At 50.0% G+C, this 24,706-nt stretch overlaps 1 protein-coding gene and 1 long non-coding RNA gene across 6 annotated transcripts in view; one reads left to right on the forward strand and one right to left on the reverse strand.

Moving 5' to 3' along the window:
- Positions 1–21,178, forward strand: LOC309332526. Its single transcript, XR_014152107.1, has 4 exons — positions 1–939; positions 7,475–9,364; positions 13,995–14,280; positions 21,024–21,178. It is a non-coding gene; the product is annotated as an uncharacterized lncRNA (long non-coding RNA).
- GATA1 (GATA binding protein 1) overlaps positions 7,717–24,706 on the reverse strand; it is a 22,480-nt gene continuing 5,490 nt past the window's right edge. For 3 of the 5 annotated variants that reach the window (XM_081845424.1, XM_081845423.1, XM_081845426.1), the window contains exons 2-6: positions 16,146–16,359; positions 14,100–14,483; positions 12,922–13,067; positions 12,575–12,700; positions 7,717–10,452 (exon numbers count right to left, since the gene is read on the reverse strand). In XM_081845424.1, the coding sequence (XP_081701550.1) occupies positions 10,138–10,452; positions 12,575–12,700; positions 12,922–13,067; positions 14,100–14,483; positions 16,146–16,317 (1,143 nt within the window). In that variant the 5' untranslated portion in view covers positions 16,318–16,359 and the 3' untranslated portion in view covers positions 7,717–10,137. The remainder of the gene's footprint in view (positions 10,453–12,574; positions 12,701–12,921; positions 13,068–14,099; positions 14,484–16,145; positions 16,360–24,706) is intronic. The other 2 variants (XM_081845427.1, XM_081845425.1) reach the window with 1 other exon arrangement.

Genomic DNA, 24,706 nt, shown 5'->3' on the forward strand with positions numbered 1-24,706 from the left:
CTTTGGAACTCTGAAGAATGCGAAGTTGGACTGAGGTGTCTGGCATCTGAAAAAGTAGGCTATAGCTTACAAATTGTTTTGTTGTGCTTTTAGGAAAAAACAGGGTTGGTCCAGACTGGTGTTTCATTGTGACGGCATTCTGCAAAACGTTATCAATACAATAATATTGCATTAGTATGGATTTATTCTGCTTCATTAGATGTTCTAGAATGCTTCCCCAGGGCTGCCACAGGATCAATGGCCAGACAGACTGTAGCACAACAAAAGCGGGACAACACCGCCCGCCCCCATGTTTGTAGTATGAGAAATTTCAGCAGGAGGCTACAAGATATGAACTGATTGGAAATGAAGTAGTCTAACCACTCCAAAACCTTTATAGGCACCAATAGTATTGAAAGAGGGGTCATATATGACTGCCCCAACAGCACCATGAGTACAAATAATCATGGATGCATAATAAAGGCCCTTAGTTTAAAGGTTTTATTGGACTCAGACTTTGAATGCCTACAACTCACATTTAACTTGTGTGGTTTTTTTCCTGGAAGGATATCAAATTTTTAGCTTTGATATTAGAATCAACAGCTTTCCTTGTTGGTGAAATTGTGGGAAAAGTAGGATCTGGGACGCTGGCATTTGTGAGTACAACTAGGCACAATCCGGGAAGCCTCCCACCGCTTCACTGATGTTAATCTTCCTCACCCAAAAGTGGCTTTCAGAGGAGAATGAGGTCTTGGGTTTGTTTGTTTTCTTATAAGTAGCTGCAGCACAAGTAATGTATATTTTGCCCCTAAATGGTATTATTTCCATGGTGTGGTTCTAGAGTCAGTTATTATTACTGCTGCTTCATATTGTAACCAGTTTGTTGGTTTTAAGGCTCCTTTATTGCAATTTTGGTGTTTTGTCTGTTATTGTAAGCTGTCCACGTTGAATGAAGGGCAGGTGTCAGGGGTTCAGGGAGAGAGGCGCAGAGGAGGGAGGAGACCGAGAGTGAGGGAGAAGGATTCCAGGCTGACGAGGAAGAGGACGACAATGACCCGAGATGGTCCATGAGTCCGTCCAGTGAATCGGAGGATTCCCAAAAGGGAGCCCCCCTGGTCAAGCCAAGGGGAGCCCAAGGGGGAAACAGTCAGGAGCAGGGGAACGTAGGGGGAACCGCCAGTGGGAGTTGGAGATCGGGACCGGCTTCTCCACCGGAACGGAGTGAAGAGGGTGGAGTTACCAGTGTGTCGGGAGGAACAGAACAAGGAGCAGAGGGGGGAAGGAGATCGGGGCAAGACGTCCTGCCGGAAGGGGCGGAAAGCAGTACCGGGAGCAGTGTGGCTGTTGAAAGGAAGGTCAGGAGCAACGTACGCGCGCCAAGTTCAAATGTGGAGGCGCGCGGAAGTGGGGAGAGCTCTGGGGAGGAGCCTGGTGCCAAAGCACGAAGGAGGGGGGAGCAGGCAGGAGAAGACTCAGCCTCTGGGGAGTCCCGGAAGGAGGGAACACAGGGGGGCAGGAAGACCCTGCGGAAAAGGAAAGAGAGGAAAAGGTGGAGCAGCACAAGCCTCTTAAATTGGTGCAGGGGAGGGACGGACTCAGAGGGGACTTCTAACATCTAAGGGTAACAGATGCGGAGCCACGGAGTTTGGATGTAATGACGACAATGATCTTCAATAAAACCTTTTGTATATAGCTTGGACTGGACTTTGGTCTCTTGTGAGCTGGGACCCAGGGTGGCTCTGACAGAAAGTCCCCTCCAAAGAACGCAAATTTTTTTTTTTTGCAAAGCTCACGAACGGTGACAGCCATGAGTGCGGAGGAGCAGTTGACAGCGCTGCGAACTACAGTTTCCGAACTCACTGCTGCAGTCCTTGCGTCTCAGAAGAAGCATGACGAAATGGAGAAGCGCTGCCAGGACCTGCAAACAAGGTGGGAACGTGCAAGCAGGGAAGGGTTCCCAGGGTCCAGATCAGAGGGGATTGGACTTGGACGGAGGGGGGGCAGCCTAGTCACCCACTTCGATGGGAACCTGAAGCACTACCCCAGTTTCAGAGCAGACGTTTTGTATGCATTGCACTTGCTTCGTCATGACTTTAAAGATGAGGAGGAGAAAGTGGGGTTTATTGTTTCTCACTTGCATGGGCCGGCCAGAGACTGGTTGCGCAATTTGTGGCGTGAAGATGGCCCTGCCCGCCGCGATGCAGATGAATTCATTAAAGCGATGGATGCCTGCTTCCAGTCAACTGTAGATGTGGATCTTGCACGCAGGGAAATTTTTGGATTGCGGCAAGGCAAAGCCACTGTGCGTCAGTACCATTCTAGATTTTTTGCTTTACTGACTGCGCTAAGCTGGGAGAAGGATTGTGCACCTGTGAGGGATTTGTTCTGGGAGGGGCTCAGCGGTCCCATTAAGGATGAACTTGCCAGGGGAGACAGACCCCAGACCCTGGAGGAGCTTGTGCAGAGGGCTTTGGCGATTGGGATACGGCACGAGGGACGTCCTTGGCACACTGAGGAGGAACGTCAGGTGCGTCCACCAGCGAGGACGTCTTCTTTCATCCCCAGGGAGTTCAGTCAGTCACATCCTTCGCCACTGGGAAGGCAGGGGGAGGAGCCCATGGAACTTGGTGGTGCTAAGGCTCAAGCAACAGCCAGAGCCCCAGCTTCCGGTGCAGTGAAGGCAAAGCCTCCTAGAGGGACCAGGAAGTGTTACATTTGCGACAGTGCACAGCACATGGCGAAAGAGTGTCCCCAGAGGCTGCAGAAACACACTGCAGCTTTAGCAACTGTTGCAGCAGAAATGATGCAAGCAGAGCAACCTCAGGGAAACGACAGTGCCTGGCTGGAAGCAGAGCTGCTGGGGCTCAGCCACGCGAATCTGTAGAGCAGTCCCCAGCGCTTTTGCAACGCACAGACCCTTTACCACCCAAGCCAGCGGTGCAGCTCACTGCAACACTTCAGTTGCCGAATGGAACCACCCTGGAAGTCCCCATCACGATTGATTCTGGGAGCAACGCAGATTTTGTGGGGACGCACTTTGTCAAGCAGCATCGCATAGCGCTTCTGCCAGCGACAACACCTCTGAACGTAGTCACGGTGGATGGCAGGAAATTGCTAGGAGGACAAGTTGTGCAACAGACGCCTCCCATGGTGATGAGGATTGGAAATCATCGAGAAGTCATCAGCTTCAATGTCACCCGCCTTTCAGACACGCCTATAGTATTAGGCATGAGTTGGCTGGAGAGACACAGTCCTGCTGTAGCGTGGTACCAACGGCAGATCACCTTTTGCTCATCGTACTGTGCTCAACATTGCATCCAGTCCAGCCAGGAGGAGGGAGCTGAGCAGCAGTTGCAACTTGGCATGGTGCAGGCAGTACCCCGCAAGTACGAGGGGTTCCTGGAGGTTTTCTGCGAGAAGGAAGCTGACCAGTTGCCGCCCCACAGGCCTTATGATTGTGCCATCGACCTGGTGCCAGGGGCGCAGTTGCCGACTGCAAAGCTGTATTCCATGTCTGAGGACGAGATGCAAGAACTCAGGGAGTTCATAGAGCACAATTTGAAGCGCGGATTCATCCGAGAATCGGAAGCGGTGGGGGGCAGTCCTGTTTTCTTTGTAAAGAAAAAGGACACACCCCAAAAAAGACTCATTGTGGACTATCGATTCATAAACAGTAAGACCAAACCCAAGGCCTTCCCCATGCCCAAGATAGATGATCTCCTGGCAACCGTAAGGAAGGGGAAGATCTTCACCAAATTGGATCTGCGTGGAGCGTATAACCTCATACGCATCCGGGAGGGCGATGAGTGGAAGACGGCCATGTTCACGCCTCTGGGCACGTACGAATACAGAGTTATGCCATTTGGTCTCCAAAATGGATCTCACGTCTTCCAAGCATTTATGCATCACGTGCTAGCGGGACTTCTCTACAAGAAATGCGTGTGTTTCCTCGACGACATCCTGATCTTTTCGGAAACGGAGGAGGCCCATGAGAAGGACGTAAAGGAAGTCCTGCAGAGACTACGGGAGAACAAGCTCTACGCCAAGTTAGAGAAGTGCCAGTTTGATGTGACGGATGTGGATTTCCTAGGCTACAAGCTGTCCGACAAGGGGCTGGCCATGGACAGCGCCAAGGTCCGCGCGGTTTTGGACTGGAAGAGCCCTCGCAATCGGAAGGAAGTCCAAAGATTCATCGGCTTCGCCAACTTCTACCGCAAATTCATCAGAGGTTTTGCAAAGGAGACGGCAGCGATCACGGACACTCTCAGTTCCAAGAAAAAGAGGTTCGTGTGGACGGAACAAGCGGAGCGCTCTTTTCAGAAGCTTAAAAGCCTTTTCGCCTCCGAGGAGCAGCTGCTGCACGTGAATCCAGGCAAGCCCATACGACTAGAGACCGACGCGTCAGACAGAGCGGTTGGAGCCGTACTCCTGCAAGAAGATCCACATGGAAACTGGAGACCCGGTGCCTTTTACTCCAGAAAGCTCAGCAAAGCGGAGCAAAACTACACCATATGGGACAGGGAGCTGTTAGCCATTCACGCAGCGTTCAAAGCGTGGCGACATTTCCTCATTGGAGCCAAGCACACAGTGCAGGTCCGCACGGATCACAAGAACTTAGAGTATTGGCGCACGGCGAAACTCCAGAGCCAAAGACACATGCGCTGGGCAGAGTTCTTCGCGGATTTCGACTTCAGGATAGAGTACGTCCCAGGGGACTCCAACGTTATAGCCGATGCGCTCTCCAGGAAACCGCAATATCTTGAGGAAGCGGCGCCAATAGCAGCCAGGCACATTTTTGCACCGCAGGCGTGGGCGTGCGCTGCCATCGCTGTCGACCTGGACGCGGTACGACGCGCGTTGCAGGTAGATCAGTTTGCACAATCCAAAATAGAGGAGCTGCGTAGGGGTTCGCTGAGAGACGATGAGTTCCAGTTACGCGACGGACTGTTAACTCACAAGGGTGCCCTCTACGTGCCGAGCGACGAGCTCCGAGCAAAGGTTCTGCAGCAGTTGCACGACGCTCCCAGTGCGGACCATTTCGGCAGGGAGAAGACAATGGAACTGGTGGCCAGGGACTTTTGGTGGCCCCAGATGCGAGGAGAAGTAGCGGAGTACGTCGCCAGATGTGACACTTGTCAGAGGTCCAAGCCAGTACACCAGAAGCCGGCGGGCTTACTGGAACCACTGGAAACACCACAGCAACCGTGGGAGAGGGTGGCGCTGGACTTCGTCACTGACCTGCCCAGTTCCAGAGGCAAGACGGCGGTACTGGTGGTGGTGGACTTGTTCACCAAGATGGCGCACTTCATTCCCTGCGCGAAGGTGGCGACGGCGGAACAGACCGCCAAGCTCTTCATCGACCACGTGTTCCGGGCGCATGGGCTGCCGCGGGCCATCCTGTCCGACAGGGGGCGCCAGTTTATTTCCAATTTTTGGCAGAAGCTCCTAGGTATCCTGCACGTCAAGATCAACCTAGCGTCGGCAAGACATCCACAAACCAACGGCCAAGCCGAGAGGGTCAACGCGATCATGCAGCAGTACCTGAGATGTTACGCAAATCAGCGACCCGCAGCTTGGGTGGACTACCTACCGATGGCGGAGTTTGCCTACAACAACACGAAGCATGCGTCGACAGGGGTGACGCCGTTCTTCGCGAACAATGGACGTCATCCCAGGACCTTCCCGGGGTTCGTAGCACCAAGAGAGGGGGAGCCGCAAGAGGCCGACCAGTTCGCTGCAGAACTACAAGAGGTGCACGAGGAGCTGCGGAGACATTTGGAGCTAGCCAAACAAGCATATAAGGTGCAGGCAGACAAAGGCAGAAGAGTGGGAGAGGACATCCAGGTGGGGGACTGGGTGTGGTTAGCGGCCCAGGCGATGCCAGCCAAGTCGTTGGCCAAGAAGAAGCTAGGGCACAGGCAGCTAGGACCATACCAGGTGGAGGCTAAGATCAACCCCGTGGCTTTTCGACTGGCCCTCCCCGAAGGTTCCAGAGTCCACCCGGTTTTTCATAGGTCGGTGCTCACTCCCTACAAGGCCCCGCACAGGTTTCAGGAGTCTGAAACAGTACCGCAGCCACGCACAGAGTCACCTAGGAGGGAGGGATCGCCTAGGGTCGAACCACTCAACGAGGTCACAGAGATCCTGGACTCGAGATGGGGGGAAGAGGGAATAGAATACTTTCTAGTCAGAGAGGGTGCACCAGTCAGTGCCAGTGGGTGGGTGCCGGACTACGCTTTAGACGAACCTCTTTTAAAGGACGAGTTCCATGCCCTTTTCCCACATAGACCCATGCCAGCCGAGTACTTCGATGACTGGCTCTTTACCCCCACATGTTCAGGCAGCACTTTCCACGGCTTTTCTTCAGCCGAGGAAAGAACGCCGGACTCAAACTCGCCCAGGGGATCGTGTTCGGGGGTGGACACAGAGCCCTCTTATTGGTGGGATGAGCAACCAGAGGAAGCCTGGCGCAAGAAATGGCTGAAGGGGCCTTGGCCGGCAGCACCAGACGAAGTAGCAATGGAAGAGGGAACTGCGAACATTTTGGGTGAAGAACCCGAATTCGAACACACGTACACCGAGCTGCCAGCAGAGGACATGGACGTAGCCGAACTGTATCCTGCATCTACCTCCGAGGAGCTGCAGTTCCCACAACCCGCACCCGATGGGGGGGAGGGGGGAAGGGGGGGCTTCGAGGGGGGGATGGATGTCAGGGGTTCAGGGAGAGAGGCGCAGAGGAGGGAGGAGACCGAGAGTGAGGGAGAAGGATTCCAGGCTGACGAGGAAGAGGACGACAATGACCCGAGATGGTCCATGAGTCCGTCCAGTGAATCGGAGGATTCCCAAAAGGGAGCCCCCCTGGTCAAGCCAAGGGGAGCCCAAGGGGGAAACAGTCAGGAGCAGGGGAACGTAGGGGGAACCACCAGTGGGAGTTGGAGATCAGGACCGGCTTCTCCACCGGAACGGAGTGAAGAGGGTGGAGTTACCAGTGTGTCGGGAGGAACAGAACAAGGAGCAGAGGGGGGAAGGAGATCGGGGCAAGACGTCCTGCCGGAAGGGGCGGAAAGCAGTACCGGGAGCAGTGTGGCTGTTGAAAGGAAGGTCAGGAGCAACGTACGCGCGCCAAGTTCAAATGTGGAGGCGCGCGGAAGTGGGGAGAGCTCTGGGGAGGAGCCTGGTGCCAAAGCACGAAGGAGGGGGGAGCAGGCAGGAGAAGACTCAGCCTCTGGGGAGTCCCGGAAGGAGGGAACACAGGGGGGCAGGAAGACCCTGCGGAAAAGGAAAGAGAGGAAAAGGTGGAGCAGCACAAGCCTCTTAAATTGGTGCAGGGGAGGGACGGACTCAGAGGGGACTTCTAACATCTAAGGGTAACAGATGCGGAGCCACGGAGTTTGGATGTAATGACGACAATGATCTTCAATAAAACCTTTTGTATATAGCTTGGACTGGACTTTGGTCTCTTGTGAGCTGGGACCCAGGGTGGCTCTGACAGCAGGTATGCAGCATAAACTATGGACTGTGTTTAGTCAGGAGAGCAGGTCTATTGTAGCTGAACATGTCTCTACCCTCCCCACTCCTTTTTACAGGAATCATGTGTCTTCATGATCCATTTAATTTCGCATAAAAATTACTGAAGGCACTTGAAGAAGCCGGCATTCCACTGTGGAAGCTACTCCCAGCAGCCCAAGCCATGCCATAGCTGGAACTTGCCGAAGACAAAACTCACTCACACACCTCTTGTTTGTTAACACAAATTAGTATATATATTTTCCCCTCTGAAACAAATTTAAACCCCCAAAAGAGCAGGGCATCAGTGGAAGCTCAGTGGCAAATTTACAAAGCCAGTGAAGAGTCGACAGGGTGCGTTATCTCTGCTCAAGGTCAGCATGTATCCCCTCCTCTTTTTTTGTCTCCTATTGTGATGCTTTAGAGATGGGAATGAATATACCCATGGAAAGGGAGGATTAGGAGCTGTACAGGGAAGCGGATTTGGGCCAGTGCATTTCAGAATGGATTTTAAGGTGCGGATAAATTAATTCCTTGCATGCATTAGAAGATGGGTGAATGGTGAGATACCAGGATGGAACAGGAGTCGGTGGAAGGTAGTCCAATTGTAGATCACTAGATGGCTTTGGGTGGCCTGCCTAGTGCAGGGATAGGGAACATGTCCTCCCCCCCCCCACCCCTGACTCCAGCTCCCATAATCCCTGACGATTGGCTATGCTGGGCAGTGCCAGTGGGAGTTGGGAGTCCAACAAAATCTGGAGGGCCACAGAATCCCTAGTCCACACCTAGCTATCCAACTATAAGCGTCTGCTTGTAGTTGGAATCCTTTCAAAATAATGATAAGCCAAGTGGACTCTGGTCTGACGCTCACTGAGAGTGGTAGGGCACAAGGCAGAGAGGCCAACAGGAGGTGAGGTCAGAGCCAATGGCAGGCAGAGGTGAATTAATTCCAGGTCCAACCCTTTGGGTTACAAGCAGAGTATATAATAAAGCAGATTAGTTGTGCCTTAACTGTTAAAGAGATCCTGAGTGTGCATGTTTGCTTTGTAAATTGAAAGACGTTGATGGATGTTCCCCCGTTTTTCAGTAGATTGTGCAGGACAAAAATCGGTTCACTCCGGTACCAAACATGTACGAATTGCCCTGCTCAGCAACTAATTTTTAACGGGTCAGTTTAGACAGTCAGCAGAAACGAATGGAAAGGTGTTTTTTTCCTGGATTGAACAACACTGCAGGTGGGAGTGGCGTGCCTGAGTGCAGCGTTCCCCAAGGCGAAGGAGTCCCAAAACAAAACTCCATGTCCCACAACAGGCAAGCAGTAGTGAGCAGCTGAGATGTACATGGAACAACTTTTTCCCAAATCTCTACTGATAGCCACACTTTGGCTTGCCAGGGGTGGGGGGGACAGCTGAGATACATAATGGGGGGGGGTGACTATTAGGATTGCCACTTGCATTGCAGGCAGATATACAGGAACCACAGGGAGGATTCAGGATGGGGTGACTGACTTAAGCTTGGTGACTGACTTAAAAAGACAGGGCCCCTTTACCATATACAGTACATGACAAATAGGGTGAGCAGAAGCACTATTTCTCACAAGATTAAACTGGATTTCTTTTTGCATTTGTACACATTCTTCCCTAAGACAAGAAGGGAGGCACTGTGCAAAGGTATGTGCTTTGGTTATGATGGGCCAATGCACCAGTCTGGAGGTGCAGAGGACAGGTGCTCATTATGAACTTCTTGTTGTCACGCAATCCAGGCTGCAGGGGACACATCCGACCACACGCAGAGCACTCATCCGAATTATTCCACAGGGGAAACATAGCTGTGAGGACAGAAAAGCAGGTGCAGATACTCCTGGAGTACTGTATGTAAGGTACGCAAATGAGCTGGGCATGCTTAGCCAAATAGACAAGGAAAAGAATGCGGTTGGAGATAGTTGGACAGCAGCTCTTTACAGATAGGGTGGAGAAAGCTGGGTGGAGGGATCAGTAGCTCGATTCCGTCTATGGCTTAGTAGGTGGAGGGACTGCACAAAAATCTTCTTTCATGCATAGGAAACAGTGGATGTCAGAGAGAAGGGTTGTCCTTCCGTTGGTTCTTCATAGCCCGAATGTAACATAAATACCTTGCATGCGGAAGGTCCTGGGTTCAACCCCCCAGCACCTCCAGAATGACCAGAAAAGACCTCTGGTTGGAATCCTTGCAAGCTGCTGCCGGTCAGTGTAGCAAATGCTAGATGGACCAGTGGTCTGACTCGGTGTGAGACAGCATCCTGTGTTCCCTTGCATGGACAGTACATGTTCCCACCACCTGCTCCCTGATGGGGAAGCATTCGGCCCCAGCATTTCTCACCTGCGGTATGAAGTGGCACAGTCAGCCTGGAAAAGAGCTCGCCTGCTTTATCACCACCCCATCTGCTGCTTGGGGGAATTACCCCAAAATATATGTCTTCTCTGATGACGAAATGCGGGATCAGAGCACCCTCCCGTTGTTATTCTTTTCTCCTGTTCTTCCAAGGCGCCCATTCTGCAAGCAGTTAATACACGTGCTCCAAAAAATTATCAAGAGAGATGTGCCCTCCTTGCTTATTGGTCCCAGAGTCACTGTACATGAATGCCGTGGGTTGTTGTGTGGTTGTAGGGCTCTTTACCCCAGTGCAGAGACAACCCCAGGGGAGCCATGTGGGGCAGGAGAAGCCTGTGGAGGAAAGCCTGGTGGAGAGCCTAGAAGGTGTGGATTGGGTCCAAAAGGGAGCAAATGTCCTGGCAACATCATGGGGCTGAGAGTATAGAGGGCAGCTGCTTCTTCCCCCATCAGAGGCGCTGGCATCAACTCCAGGGGGGTTGGGGTGGACATGGCAGCTTCCCCAGAATTCCCCTTGCGCTTTTTGGACTTGGCTGAAGAGACCTTGCGGTTCCGGGTCTGGATCCCATCCTTGCGCATTGCCAAGGGACGATTCACCTGGAAGGCAGAAGATGGAGCTGTGAGCGAGCGTGAGAGCAGTGCCGCAGAGTGGTCAAGCAGCGAGCAGAAGGAATCACAGGAAGATCATAGAGTAAAGAAGAGGCTAGAGCAATGGCTGTTTGCAGGTGCATGGTTCAGAGAGGGCAGAGAGGCGCGGGGCTGGCTATGGAGCCATACTAACTCAAGTAAACTCCACCATGTTTGACAGGATCACTTCTCAAGGCAGAGGGCCTTCTCAGTTGTGGTGCTCTCCCTATGGAACACCCTCCCTTCAGATGTCAAGGAGATAAAGAATCACACAACTTTTAGAAGACATCTGAAGGCAGCTCTGTATTGGGAGGTTTTTAACACTTGATGTTTTTAGATATACTGTCAGCCGCCCAGAGTGGCTGGGGAAACCTAGCCAGATGGGTGAGGTATAAATAATAAAATTATTATTAATAAAAATTATTATTTTGTTTGCTTGCTTGCTGTAGTGCAACATAACGATACAGTTACTGTTCTGGAAAGCAAATGAAAGCAATTCCTTCCTGACTTTAGTGTGCTAAAAATGCCACTTCACATACGCACACTGCCTGAAGCAGCCCGAGGAGTAAACAGAGATGGGGGGGGTGCATATTGCAGGAGCATGTATGCGTGTGGCAGCTGGCAGATCCACAGCCTGAGGCAACTGCCTCATCCCGCTTCCTGGCTGTGACAGCTCTGCAGGAGAAGCTACAGGGTAGGCACCCCCAGGGTCTGAGGACGATGGGAGAGGCACATCCTTGGTCTGGGAAAAGGGTACTGAAGGTGCTCCCTTTGGAGCAGTATAAAGTCACCCAAATTTGAGTCCTCAAGGCAACATGGGAATGGCAGAAACCTACCAATTTGTTCTCAAACATCTGGGGGTGGGGGATCAGATTTATTTCCCCCGAAACAGGCAAACTAGGAGGGAACACGTTCTTTTAAAATCCATGGATTGTATCCAACTAAGTCTTACTTAGAGTAGACCCACTGAAATTAAGGGGCATTAAGTTAGCCAAGTCATTTACATGGATCTGCTCTGGGTATAACTGGACACAACACTATGTACCTTTTATCAAATAGAACACTCGGGGCTTATCCACACGTAACTTTTGTCCTGCTCTTTCCAGGGACACGTCTGCACTTAAAAGCTTCGTGTCCAAGCACGTGTCATTTTCTCCCCTGCCCCAAGCTTTCCCCACAGAAACCCGCTTTTTAGCTCTCAATTAGAGCAAACAACAATTTGGGCTTTCCACAGATTGCCATTTGCTCTGATTGAGCTTTAAAGAGCAGGTTTTTGCAGAGAAAGTTCGGGGGCAAAGAAGGGGGGATTTGCTCGGACACGGTGCATAAGCCCTTAACCTTCTGCTTATTCTGAAACAACACAGAACAAGGGTGAAAACACTTCAGAAAGCCAGAAAGAATAGGGAGGACAAGAATGGGAAGGAAAGCATGTTGATGGAATAGGTGGACGAGGCAGCTTCACGAAGTGTCTGGGCCATATAAATTGCTGTTAGGAGCTACAGGTGGTCCAGGCAGCCGAAAACAGGTGGGCAAAGGGGGAAGCCTCTGCAGGTTCCCTTCTGAAAACATCTTCAGAAGAAGAAGCCATCATGTTTAAGTAATAAAGTGTAGTTTGTCAGGATGGCTCGTTCGAGGCAATGGCACGCATTTATGGCAGTGCCAGGTTTTGAACAGCAGACTTCCTGTTTCAGTGCTCATGCAGCCTTGTCCACAAGTGCCTTTTCTTGTTATCCTGTCCACCAGCTTGCAGACAGAATTTGACAGTTTTCACAGCATACATCTGCATTCTGAAAACGTTAGCATTTGGGGAGGTGTTTAATGACACAAATGGGGTTTCTCAGTTCTAGGAAAATGCAGATTTTGAAGTTAGTTGCACACACTTATTTGGTGTGGCAGGTCTACGAGACCAAAACGGTCCTTAAGTCACTTGACATAAAATCAGTGTAATGCTTTTTATCCATTAAATGGGTGTGTGAGAGAGAGAGAAAGAGAGAAAGAGAGAGGGAAGGAGGGAGAAGCAAGCAAGCACTCATGAGATAATTGCTGAGATGCCCTTATTCCATCAACCAAACTCCCTACTGCCTTGGCTTACATTGTGCAGCTTGAAATAGAGACCACAGGCATTGCATACGGGTTCTCCGTTCACGTTTCGGCGCCAGAGGGTGGTGGTCGTCGTCTGGCAGTTACTGCACTGGGTGCCGGCTCGCTTGCTGACAATCTGCATGGTTGAATATGATGAGGATTGTTACATACAGCGACAAATGGAACCTTCAACAAACTGTTGCAGGGAGTCCAGCCACGCCACTCCATTCCCCTACCTACCCTGATGGTCCATTCCTGCCCACCCCTGTCAGTCAGATTTCCCCCCCCCCCCCACACACACACCAGAATGTCCTTCTGCAAACCTCAATGTTGCCCTGAATATAAAAAATATATTACCAGACGTTTCTTTGGCCGGATGAGAGGCCTGTTCTGCCCATTCATCTTGTGGTAGAGCCCACAGGCATTACAGAGGTAGTGACCAGTGCCATCCCTTCGCCACAGTGGCGTGGCTGTGGCTCCGCAATTCACGCACTCTCGCGCCTCTGAGGAAAGAGATGGGGACAAGCAGTCAGTGGGGAAGTGGCAGAATAGCTCAGAAGGGGGCGGGCATGAGGCCCTTCACTTTGAGGAGATGCTACTAGCAGCATGTCTGATGCAGTGCTGGGCTGTAGAAGGCCAGATAGAGAAAGCGCGAGAAAGACGTCAAGAACAATGATTCTTGGGTAGAGGAATATTAATTTATTAGACATTTACCCATTTACCCATTTCTTCCTTTTTACCCATTTACCCATTTCTTTGCATGTCTAATAAATGCTGCTAGAGCTTAATCTCCATTATAGATCTGTCTTGGCCTATAAGTTCATCCTAGAACCTAAGAGGTCAGCTCTAGAATGTGTTTTCAATGCCAGAGTCCAGATCTGGAACCTGTAAGGTCATAATTATTGTGCCACTAAGCATATGCAGAGTATAATGTGGGAAAGAAATATGTTCTACATTTAATTAGCAGAACTTTGCAGCTCAGAGGTGGCAGTTCATGACCAAGATTAAGCCACAGGCACTGTAGCATTTTATAGATTTGCCTGTGGATGTCGCTTCTCCTAAACACATTTTTTACGCTGACTATGTCTTGCCATTGCCTCTGGTAAATAGCTTCATGGTTGGTCAGCTCTGACGTCCAAGCAGCACAAAAAAAGTGCTGATCAGCTGGGCCGGCTAGAGCACATAAACTCTTTCAACATCATAGCCAAACTTCCCAATGGGAAATGTCATCTGAGTGATCCACACATTTGGCATGTTTAGGTTTTTTTAAAAAAAAACCAACCAACCTGCATTTAAATATTCACATTAGGACTGAAATGAAAATGTATTTTGGTGCAAATTTTTAACTTTGGTACAAAACCTTAAATTTGAAAACGCACAATCTGCCTCTCCAGTCTGCACCGTTTTACCAAGGTGTTTTTGTTTTACAGGCAGGTGAGCTTTTGAAAGAGGTTTGGAGTGGTGCAGTCCATTGTGTCATATCGTTCCTGCTTTGCTCCGCAGCCCATGTGATGGTCCCCAGCAAAAATCCTCACCAGTAGGAGAGAGCTGTGTTGTCCCCCGTAGTTTAGGGGAATACCCAGCTGTCAGGGGACTCCCAGATGGCTGGAAGTATCCAAAGTCCTGCCCCATTGCGTAAGCTGCTCCAGTCGGGGTTCCCAAAGGCAGCAGTTCAGCATGGGTGGGGCTCATCCGCTCCGTCTTCAACATCTCCAGGTATCTGGGGCTCCCCTTGTCATCGGGGCTGAGGTCCTTGGGCGAGGGAGGTGCTTGGAGGGTCTGATATGAGGACGTGGCAGAGGTGTAGATTGGGAGTCCAGCATGGGGCTTTCCAGAAGAACTGGAGACCCAAGCTGCTGTGCTGTAAGGGTGCCCATCCACCCACTGCAAACCATTGAGGATGGGATACAACTGCCGCACTGTTGGAGAGGAAACAAAAGGAAACATTAAGTAGGGTGTGCAGGTGTTCAGGGCAGTGGGCCTACGCTAAAGTTGGCCAAGCAGGCTCTGCTGGATCAGAATAAGGGGCTCCTTCATTCGGTATCCTGTTGCCAGCAGCGGTCAGTTAGATGCTTCCAAGAAGCTCACAGTCAGGCTATAGGGACAGCCTCGCTCCTCTCACACGCACGCACCAGTATTCAGAAGCATTCAGCCTCTTGTCCTGTTCTGGTCCCATGGAGGTCTCCGCAGGGCTGGAGGTGCAGCACCACGGAGAGCTCCCAGACTCTGTTCACAACAAACATTTAAAGGACCTGGGTTCCCCCACAAGAAGCCTGTGAGCTGTAGTTTGTTCAGGGTGCTGGGAATTGTGGGTGTAATTAGGCTAAACAAGCCTCTTCATTTGGTCCATGGCCATCTGTCACATGACATCCAGCACAGGTCAAGCCGTGGTGCCAAATTCAAAAGGATGAATCAGGCGTGGCTTGATTTTTTTTCCCAAATGCAAGCCATGGTTGTAAAGGAAGAATTGGGAGTCAGTTCTTCCTTACTTACTTTTATTTCATAAAAATTATTCCTTCCTTGACTGCAAGGAAAAACCTCAAAGCGGTTTCCTTTGCTGCTGCAAGTTTAAAATTGAACTACATGATGTAATATGACATCAAGTGATTGGTGGGTGGACCTTTCAAAGATGGGCCAGTTTAGGATACAGCCCTCTGGCTGGATCCACATTCCCACAGTGAGGACTGTGAATGGCCATACAATGCCGAGATTGCAATCTTAGCCATGTCTACTCTGAAATAAGTTCTACTGAATTAAGTGGGGCTGGGTACCTTTTGTGGGGCGTATGGAAAACTGGGGTCGGAGAAGGTAATGGAATAGAGTATCTTGAGAAAGAGCATGACAGTCTGTCAGGAACCCTGAATAGAAGCAGCCCACAACGTTGATGGTTTTTTTTAATTGTAGGTTTGACATATACTTTAATATTTGCAATGTGAAAACACAACGGTAAGCCAATCAGCCAGAAATTCTGAGAATGAGGTGGCTACAGAGATGCACTGGCACATTACTTTTGCCTCCAAAGTAATAGTAAAAGTCCCTTTGAGTGCACAGAGGGCCTTTGCCAAACACAGCATACCCATCTATGATTCAAAAGGGTAATTATAAGGGCTAATAGCTTGCAGAGGGATGCGGGTGGCGCTGTGGGTAAAAGCCTCAGCGCCTAGGACTTGCCGATTGAAAGGTTGGCGGTTTGAATCCCCGTGGCGGGGTGCGCTCCCGTCGCTCAGTCCCAGCACCTGCCAACCTAGCATTTCGAAAGCACCCCCAGGTGCAAGTAGATAAATAGGGACCGCTTACTGGCCGGAAGGTAAACGGCGTTTCTGTGTGCTGCTCTGGTGCCGGTTCGCCAGAGCAGCTTCGTCACGCTGGCCACGTGACCCGGAAGTGTCTCTGGACAGCGCTGGCTCCCGGCCTCTAGAGTGAGATGAGCGCACAACCCTAGAGTCTGTCAAGACTGGCCCATACGGGCAGGGGTACCTTTACCTTTAATAGCTTGCAGGCAGAGGGAGGTGGGGAGGGTATTGGGATCAGCTGCTTAGTCTGTTTAAAGGTATGTCCTCTTGCAATCACTGTATACCTACCTGGAGAGTGTCTGTAGGATTCAGACATACGAGAGAAGTAGGTGGGCATGGCCCCAGCATCCACACCCTCTGAAGCAGGAAAGAATAGGTCTGCATCATCATTTGCTTGCAAATGGGGATGTTCAAAATACTGGGGGGCAGAATCTTCATTCCCCACAGTAGAATAATCCATTGTCCGTTCTTAATTGGAATCTTCCTCTGGAGATGATAAAACCTGCAATGAATTTATTCTTTTTAAGCATGGCACATGAGACAAGGAGAGTCCAGATTCCTGACTGAGAAGTGAATGAGATCTAGTACATTGCTAGGGCCTAGTGATTAGAACCAGCATTCATGAGTTTTATCTTGGTTCGCCTTTACTTCCAGAACACTCTGCAGCAGAGGTCGCCAGTGTGTTGCCCTCTGGAGGACTGAAGTTGTAAATAGGTGAATAAACCATATTTCCGTATTTTTGTCGGTGTTTGTCCTTTGATGCTATGGCCTGTCGGCTACGCAAATAAAGTCTATTCATTCATTCATTCCTAAAGCACGACAGTTTCCACCGTGTATTCTACCTATTCTCCAAAGGGACACAGACCCTGTGTGCTAAACAGGCACTGGTGGGGGGGGCCGGGGGGGCCAGAAATTTCGCTCTGCAGGAACCCTTGGGTCCCCACACTCCTGTGGGGGTTTTTTGGGGGTGCGCTGAGCTCTGGCGCTGCCTTCAAAAGCCTTTGTGCCAGCTCCGTGTCGCAGCCGACACTTAGCACACCGACATTCCTTTCCACAGCAGCCGGAAGTCCCGTAATCCCATGTGCTCTTGCCACCGCTTTGCAGAGAGAGAGCCAGGCACTGGGCTTTTGCAACACTATTTATCCAGCGATAAATACATTTATGTTCCTCTTCTTTTGGCAGCTGTTCTTGGTAGTAGATGTGGCAGCAAATTCCTGAGCATGCCAGTTTTAGATACCTAGCAGCTCTATTACTGGCAACCAAGCTACTTCAGACCAAGATCAGTTTGAAGTTTGCCCCGTATTGCATTTCGGACTTGGTGAGGTGACCTGAAAATCCCACTTCAAAGCCCATAGTGCAGTATCCAAACTGCACACAAAGGATGAGAGAGTATGAGTAATAATAATAGCAAATAAAATATAATATTAATGCTGCTTTGCTCACCTGCCCCCTTTCAACTAAAGCTGAGCCAAAATTTCTCAGAAGACATTTTTCTGAGAAAATTCCATCCCAGAAAAAAGGCAATTCTGCAGAAATGTTATCTGAATATCTCCACACACAGAGGGAGAGAGAGAGAGAGAATCAACCACCATTTCTTCCTTCCCACAGTGTCCCAGAACGATGCCAGGCCTGGGGCATTATGGGGTGTGCAAAACGGTGGTCAGGCTACCTAAGGAGGTGCTCTTACTGCCGCTTGCAGAAGCAACGATAACAAGCTGTGCTGCTGGCACTTCTTTTTGGCCAGTTATGTATTGCCAAAAAGGAGGATCTGCATCACACAAAAAGAAGAATCAAAGAGGGCATCCAATTCGCACAACATTGTAATATGCTAGTTCATATGTTCACACAAATGTAGAAATAATTACTGTAGTAGAAATAGAATGCACATCAACATTGTGATGAAGACAACAGGTGGCTTTTGCTGCCTGCTCCGTCTGCTGACCAGGCGCTACTAACTGCTGATGGACAATGTCAAGGCCTCTGCTGTTCTCCCTTATCCTTAAATCAAACTTTGACTTCAAAGAGAGGATTGTCTTTTGTAAAGCACAACACATCCTGCACCAACTAAGTTACACTCAGTTAAACTCATTGAGATTAACGGACCAAAGTTAGTCATGTCCATTATTTCCAATGGGTCTATACCAAATAGGACTAACATTGGCTACAAGCCAAGCATTTCTAACCAGCTCTAGGTTTTAGAGTCTAGAATCACATCTGTAAATGTGTGCCTCTGCATGTTCAGTTCTCCACTCAGCAGCCTATCCTTAAGCCACATTGGAACTGAAAAATAAAAGGAAACCGGTGTGACTGCATAAGGAGCTTACAGATGAGCTGAGAGTTAAGAAGGGCATGTATAAGAAATGGAAGAAAGGGAAATCACAAAGGAGGAGTATACATAAGTAGCCAACAGTTGCAGGGGGAAATCAGGCTGGCTAAAGCTCAGAATGAGCTCAGGCTTGCAAGAGAGGTTAAAAATAATAATAAAGGTTTTTTCGGCTATGCCACATGGAGGAGGGAGCATGCTTGTTTTCTCCTGCTCTTGAGGGTAGGACTCGAACCAGTGGCTTCAAGTTTCAAGAAAGGAGATTCTGACTAAACAATAAGAACTTTCTGATGGAAAGAGCTGTTCAGCAGTGGAACAGCCTCCCTCGGGAGATGGTGGACTCTCCTTCCTTGGAGAGGTTGGATGGCCATCTGTCAGGGATGCTTTAGCTGAGATTCCTGCATTGCAGAGGGTTGGACTAGATGACCATAGGGGGTCCATTCCAACTCTAAGATTCTATGATTATGCAGTGCCTAAAACAGGGTGGAGATAGGAATTGGAATGATTTCAGAGTGTGGACGAGAGGAAAGTGTCAGTATGCCTTTCAACCAATGTCAGCGACTGGGCTCAATAACTGGTTCTGCCCCGACTGAGCTAGGCGACTGGAGCACTTTCAGAGACCTTCCAGTCCTGGAAAGCAGGTCTCAGTGCCCTGGACTCAATGCACAATGCAACTGTGCATTGTGAGCACCAGACTCAGCAGAGTATAAATAACGCGGAAGCTAGCTGTGAAGCATAACTCCTTTTATTTCCAATAGCTACTACAAACTAACGAACTACTCTGCTCTGGTTCACCAGAAGCCGCTTAGTCATGCTGGTCACATGACCCGGAAGCTGGACCTAATTTTCAGGGGTCCCTTTACCTTTACCTTTAAGGCTGTTGGCAGTGGAGGCCAATCAGGGGCCTTGTGCTTAGATGGGAGTTGGATTTAATGGGAACCCAGGTGAGAGCAGTGCTTGCAAAGCCTTTGTGGATTTGCCTCCTTTGCCCAAGGAGGGCAGAGAAGTCCAGGACCTGTTGGAGGAACCCCTTTCCTAGTGACTCTGCAATTCACCCTCCTTCCTCTTATCTCTTTCTCTAACCAGTCTCTCTTTCTCAGAAGTGACATCTTTACTTTCCTTATCAATATCAGCTTCCAGATCTGATGAGGCTCCAGGGGGGGAAAGTGTGTGGGTTCTTTGAGTTTGCTTGCAGTGTGTGTCCAGGGACGCGGACTTATAAAAAATATTGGGGGGGCCCGGGAAAGCTCATGAATAATAAATAAGCTCATGAATATGCAAATAAAGTGGCGCCGCCTCCTCGTGAGCGAATAGGGGAGAGCGTGCTGCGCCTATTAATCAGCTCCAAAGGAAATTGGGTGGAGCTTTTGCTCGGGAGGGAGGGCAGGAGGCATGCAGCCCGCCCCTCCCTGTGCATTTTGGGCTGGGGGAGGGGCGGCGATGGCGCTCTGCTGGAGGGGCGCCGGAGATTATTGGGGGGGCGGAGCCCCCCCAAACGAATTTTTGAGGGGGCTCGGGCCCCCTCAAGCCCCATGGAGTCGGCGCCTATGTGTGTGTCCCACATAATATATTGCGCGTGTGAAGCAAAGGCTGGACAAGGACGGGGAAGACCTAGGTTCAAAACCCCAGGCAGCCACAAAACTCATGTTTGTGGAGCGGCAGGGGCAGGACTCTCTTGGGCTTCCCAGTGCTAAAATTGTGAGGCTAAAATTGGGGAGGGCTGGGGAAAGAGAAGCAATGTTTGTCACCTGAGACTCCTTTGGGGGAAACACAGATGTCTGTATTGTGCTTGTATTTCTCTCTTAAAAGGGACCCCTGACCATTAGGTCCAGTTGTGGCCGACTCTGGGGTTGCGGCGCTCATCTCGCTTTACTGGCCGAGGGAGCCGGCGTACAGCTTCCGGGTCCTGTGGCCAGCATGACTAAGCCGCTTCTGGTGAACCAGAGCAGCGCATGGAAACGCCGTTTATCTTCCCTCCAGAGCAGTACCTATTTATCTACTTGCACTTTGACGTGCTTTCGAACTGCTAGGTTGGCAGGAGCAGGGACGGAGCAACGGGAGCTCACCCCGTCGCGGGGATTCAAACCGTTGACCTTCTGATCGGCAAGTCCTAGGCTGTGTGGTTTAACTCTGTGAGGTGAGTGAGGCTGAGAGACTTCAGAGAAGTGTGACTGGCCCAAGGTCACCCAGCAGCTGCATGTGGAGGAGCGGGGAAGCGAACCCGGTTCACCAGGTTACGAGTCCACCACTCTTAACCACTACACCACACTGGCAGGTGATTGGGGAAAGACTAAGGGGGATGGGGCAGTGCCCCATGTGCCCTAGTGGACCAGCCTCCACTGCCCCAAGGGAGCACCAGCTGCTTTCAGATCTGCTGGAAGTAGAACCGAGCAAGACCCCATCACGTTAACCTGCCATTCACAAGCACCCTTCCAGCACAGCTTGCAGTTCCTTGCCTGCCAGGCTCTTTTGGGTCTTCCTGCAGAAAACTGCATCCTCAGCTACATCTTTCTAGGACCCTGTTCCTCTGCCCTGTGAATGGCAGTTGGATCCGGTGCCAGGCCTTATCGCCCGATCTTTGCAGTGTGTTCAGTCATGGGGTACCAAAGGAAGCCTTTTGAAATCAACCTTGTACGCATGCCAGCTTCCTCTGAACGTGGGACTAGTGGCGCTCTTGTCCTCTGATTCATTTCCTCCCGCTTTGCACCTCTGGGGCCTTTAAAGGACCTCCTCGATTCTGTTCTGTGGGAGGGGAATGGGGGACCAGATTCTGAGTCACAGGCTGGGCTGCGGAATTCAGATGCACATTTTTATATGTGGGTATTTGCTGTGCTTTTTTGCAGCGCTGTACCTGCTCTGCAGCCCCCTCCTGGGCCAAGGGAACTCGAGGTGGCTTACGAATCATTTTAAACCGAGCAGCAAAATGACCTCAAGGCAGTACAGTGAAAACCAAACTTCAAAACCAGATAAAAACAGTATAAATAGTACAATGAGAATGATCGGATGGGGTTCCACGTATGGCTCTGGTGGCAGTGACCCAGTAGTGCTTTATTCAGCTAAGCAGAATCAACAAGAGAATGATCGGAAGACTCGTTTTGTCAGAAGTCTTTTTTTTAGGTGTTTATTTAAGTGTTAACAAGGAAGATTATGCTTTTCTATGTATGTAAATCTGCTTTTTCTTTTTTTCTTTTGTATGTTCTTTTTTCTTTCTTAATTGCTTTTTCCCTTTAATTTCCTTTTTGTAATATGAGATTGTAAATTCTTTGTATATGTGTGTAATTTAAAATAATAAAGATTATATTAAAAAAACAGCAACACAGAGATTGTTTCAATTCACAGCTTTGCAGTATCTTCGGCAGCATGTCTTAACATCCATGTCTGTCTAAAAATCTGCATCTTCAGACAGCAGCAGCAGAGAGGGAGCCAGGGGTATTTTTAAGAACCCCAAATCCCGGGTCTTTTGCACCAGGCTTTGGAGACCCAACTCTACAATTCTTTGATTCTATGAAACCAAGAAGTCTTCAGTTTGTTATAGTTTCCCATTTCATCTGAATCAGGAAACTCTAATTAACAGCTTCAAAACAGGCCAAGAGATTAAGCCAATTTAAAACCACGATTTAATACTTTGGCTTGTTCTGAAGCTGTTAACCATGGTTTCCTGGTTAAATCAGGTTTGCCAAATTGTTACTCTCCAGATACAGCTGGACTACAGTTCCATTGGCCATGCTGCCTGGGACTGCTGGGAGTCCAATAACATCCAGAGAACATCAGATTGGCAACTCCTGTGATGGTTAACGAAAAGATTTAACGTTGTTTTTTGCTTGCTTGTACAAAGAGAGGAATGGAAGGAGCTCTGTGTGTGGCTGAAAGGCTCGCTCATATCTCAGCTTTCAAAGGCAAGATATGATCATCCAAACATGGTCATTATCTCCGTATTGTATTTGGGAAGCCTGAAACTGCCTATTGCCAGTCAGTGAGTTCATGGCTGAGGCTACTTTTGAATGCAAGACTTTGCAGCTCACATTCCAATACCATATAAAGGTAAAGGGACCCCTGACCATTAGGTCCAGTTGTGACCGACTCTGGGGTTGCGGCGCTCATTTCACTTTATTGGCTGAGGGAGCCGGCGTACAGCTTCCAGGTCATGTGGCCAGCATGACTAAACCACTTCTGGAGAACCAGAGCAGCGCACGGAAACGCCGTTTACCTTCCCGCTGGAGCGGTACCTATTTACCTACTTGCGCTTTGACGTGCTTTTGAACTGCTTGGTTGGCAGGAGCAGGGACTGAGCAACGGGAGCTCACCCTGTCACAGGGATTCGAACCGCCGACCTTCTGATCGGCAAGCCCTAGGCTCTGTGGTTTAACCCACAGCACCACCCACGTCCCTCCTATACCATATATGTGCAGACAAATGTAACCCTCTCCTCAGTTGCCCCTTCTGAAAGCAGCTGTTCAAAGTGGTATGTTGGCATCTGTCCGTCTCGAGAGACAATGGAGGAGGAGTGTGCCTTCAAGGGCAAAGTCAAACCATTGGAGAGTTACATCGCCGGCTGTGGCTGTAGAGACCGATATGGGAGAGACATGTTTTGTTGCAGCTGGGGCACAGGACGGCATCTGGTTGTGCTGTTGCAGATACACCACAGCGTTTCTTCTCCCTGCGCTCCTCCTGGTGGTCATCTCTTCTCTGCTCACTGCTATGGATGCACAGCCAGACTGTCTCTAGGAGCCGCAGTCATCTATCAGGGATTCCCACACCGTGTGCTTGATGTTGCCAGCCTTCATGTCACATTTGCAGACATCTTTATAATGCAGAGCTGGTCTGCCAACGGGCCTGGTGCCTGAAGCCAGCTCCCTGTAGAGCGTGTCCTTGTGGATCCCGCTAAGGATGAGCCGTCATACTGGACATGTTCTCATGGAAGGACACAATCATCTCGCGGAGCTTAGGTGAGCTTTCTATCTTGTTGAGCAGAGTCATTTTCAGCTGATGAGGTCAAAGACCTGATGAAGGCGATGCACAAGGGGCATCTCTGCTCTCGGCAATTCTCCTGCAGCTGGCGCAGTGGGAAAAGCATGTCTACTGTAGACCTCTGAGCTCTAAAGCTGCATTGTGACTCAGGATAGACCCTGTCAGCGAGTGACTTCAGTCTGTTGAGAACTACAAGGACAAAGCCTTTCCCCACAGTACTGAGCAGGGAGATTCCACCGTAGCTGTAACAGCCATGGTGGTCCCCTTTGTTATTCTAGAGGGTCACAATGCTGGAGTCACACATGTCTTGTGATACTGCTTGAAATGTATGGTGCAGCTGGGGCCTAGAATCCATTGTTACTCCCCAAAATGTGTAACAGACCTTCACAACGTCACCCACTAGCAGAATGCAATCTGCACCAACCATGTGTGGTGATGGCCTTCCAAGGGCTTGGTAAATCTGGTTTTCCTGCCTCCCACCTTGGATGTCAAAAGCCCAGGTCAATGTCAAGCAGATGGCAGGCCACAGCTGCTGTGCTGTCTTCAGCTTAGCAAATCACAAGTCCAAAGGGTCCGAAATATACGCACCAGTCGTTTATGTGATTCTTACTGGGGAAGGGCCACAGATCAGTGGTAGAGCATCGCCTTTGGATACAGAAGGTCTCAGGTTCACAGAGCCAGTGTGGTGTAGTGGTTAAGAGCGGTGGACTCGTAATCTGGTGAACCGGGTTCGCGTCTCCGCTCCTCCACATGCAGCTGCTGGGTGACCTTGGGCCAGTCACACTTCTCTGAAGTCTCTCAGCCCCACTCACCCCACAGAGTGTTTGTTGTGGGGGAGGAAGGGAAAGGTGTTAGCTGCTTTGAGACTCCTTCGGGTAGTGATAAGGCGGGATATCAAATCCAAACTCTTCTTCTTCTTCTTCTTCAATCCTTAGCCTCTCCTGCTAGGGCTGGGATTGTTCCTTGTCTGAAACCCTGGCCAGTCAGGGTAGACAGTACTAGCTGGGGCAGTGATCTGAGTAAAAGGCAGCTTCCAATGTTGCTATTTACCAGGGATAATGACTAATTTCTGATATCTGTTGCAGGTAAATTGCTTTTCCTAATTTTGCATTTCAGGAAATTTGTCAGTGCAAGCAGCTAAAATCATTCATCAGGGTTCAGCTCCCTCCCTGGGATCTCCAGCAATTAAATCTCTGACTGGAGGTGGACAACACACCTTGCCTCTAGCACACCTTCATATGTGTATAAACATGAACATGAAAACACCATGCAGGGCACATCTCTCTATCATTTCATACCCTGCAGCTGCTGCTCTTGATAACACATTGTAGAAGAAGCAGGTCCCCCCCCCCCACCAGGACATCTCTAATCAAAGGGACAAAATTCTGAATTTAAATAGTACAGAAGGTCCTGAAGTCAATAAGGAACAGGCTGTGTTGGATTTTCAACCAGTGGAGGGCAGACTATGGCAGGGTAAATAAATGCAGGATCTATAGCAGGTCAATGCGAGACTTCAACAATGTGTACAGTGGTACCTCGGGTTAAGAACTTAATTCGT

This window comes from Podarcis erhardii, assembly GCF_964252035.2.
Source record: "Podarcis erhardii genome assembly, chromosome: 17".
NCBI classification, from domain to species: domain Eukaryota; kingdom Metazoa; phylum Chordata; class Lepidosauria; order Squamata; family Lacertidae; genus Podarcis; species Podarcis erhardii.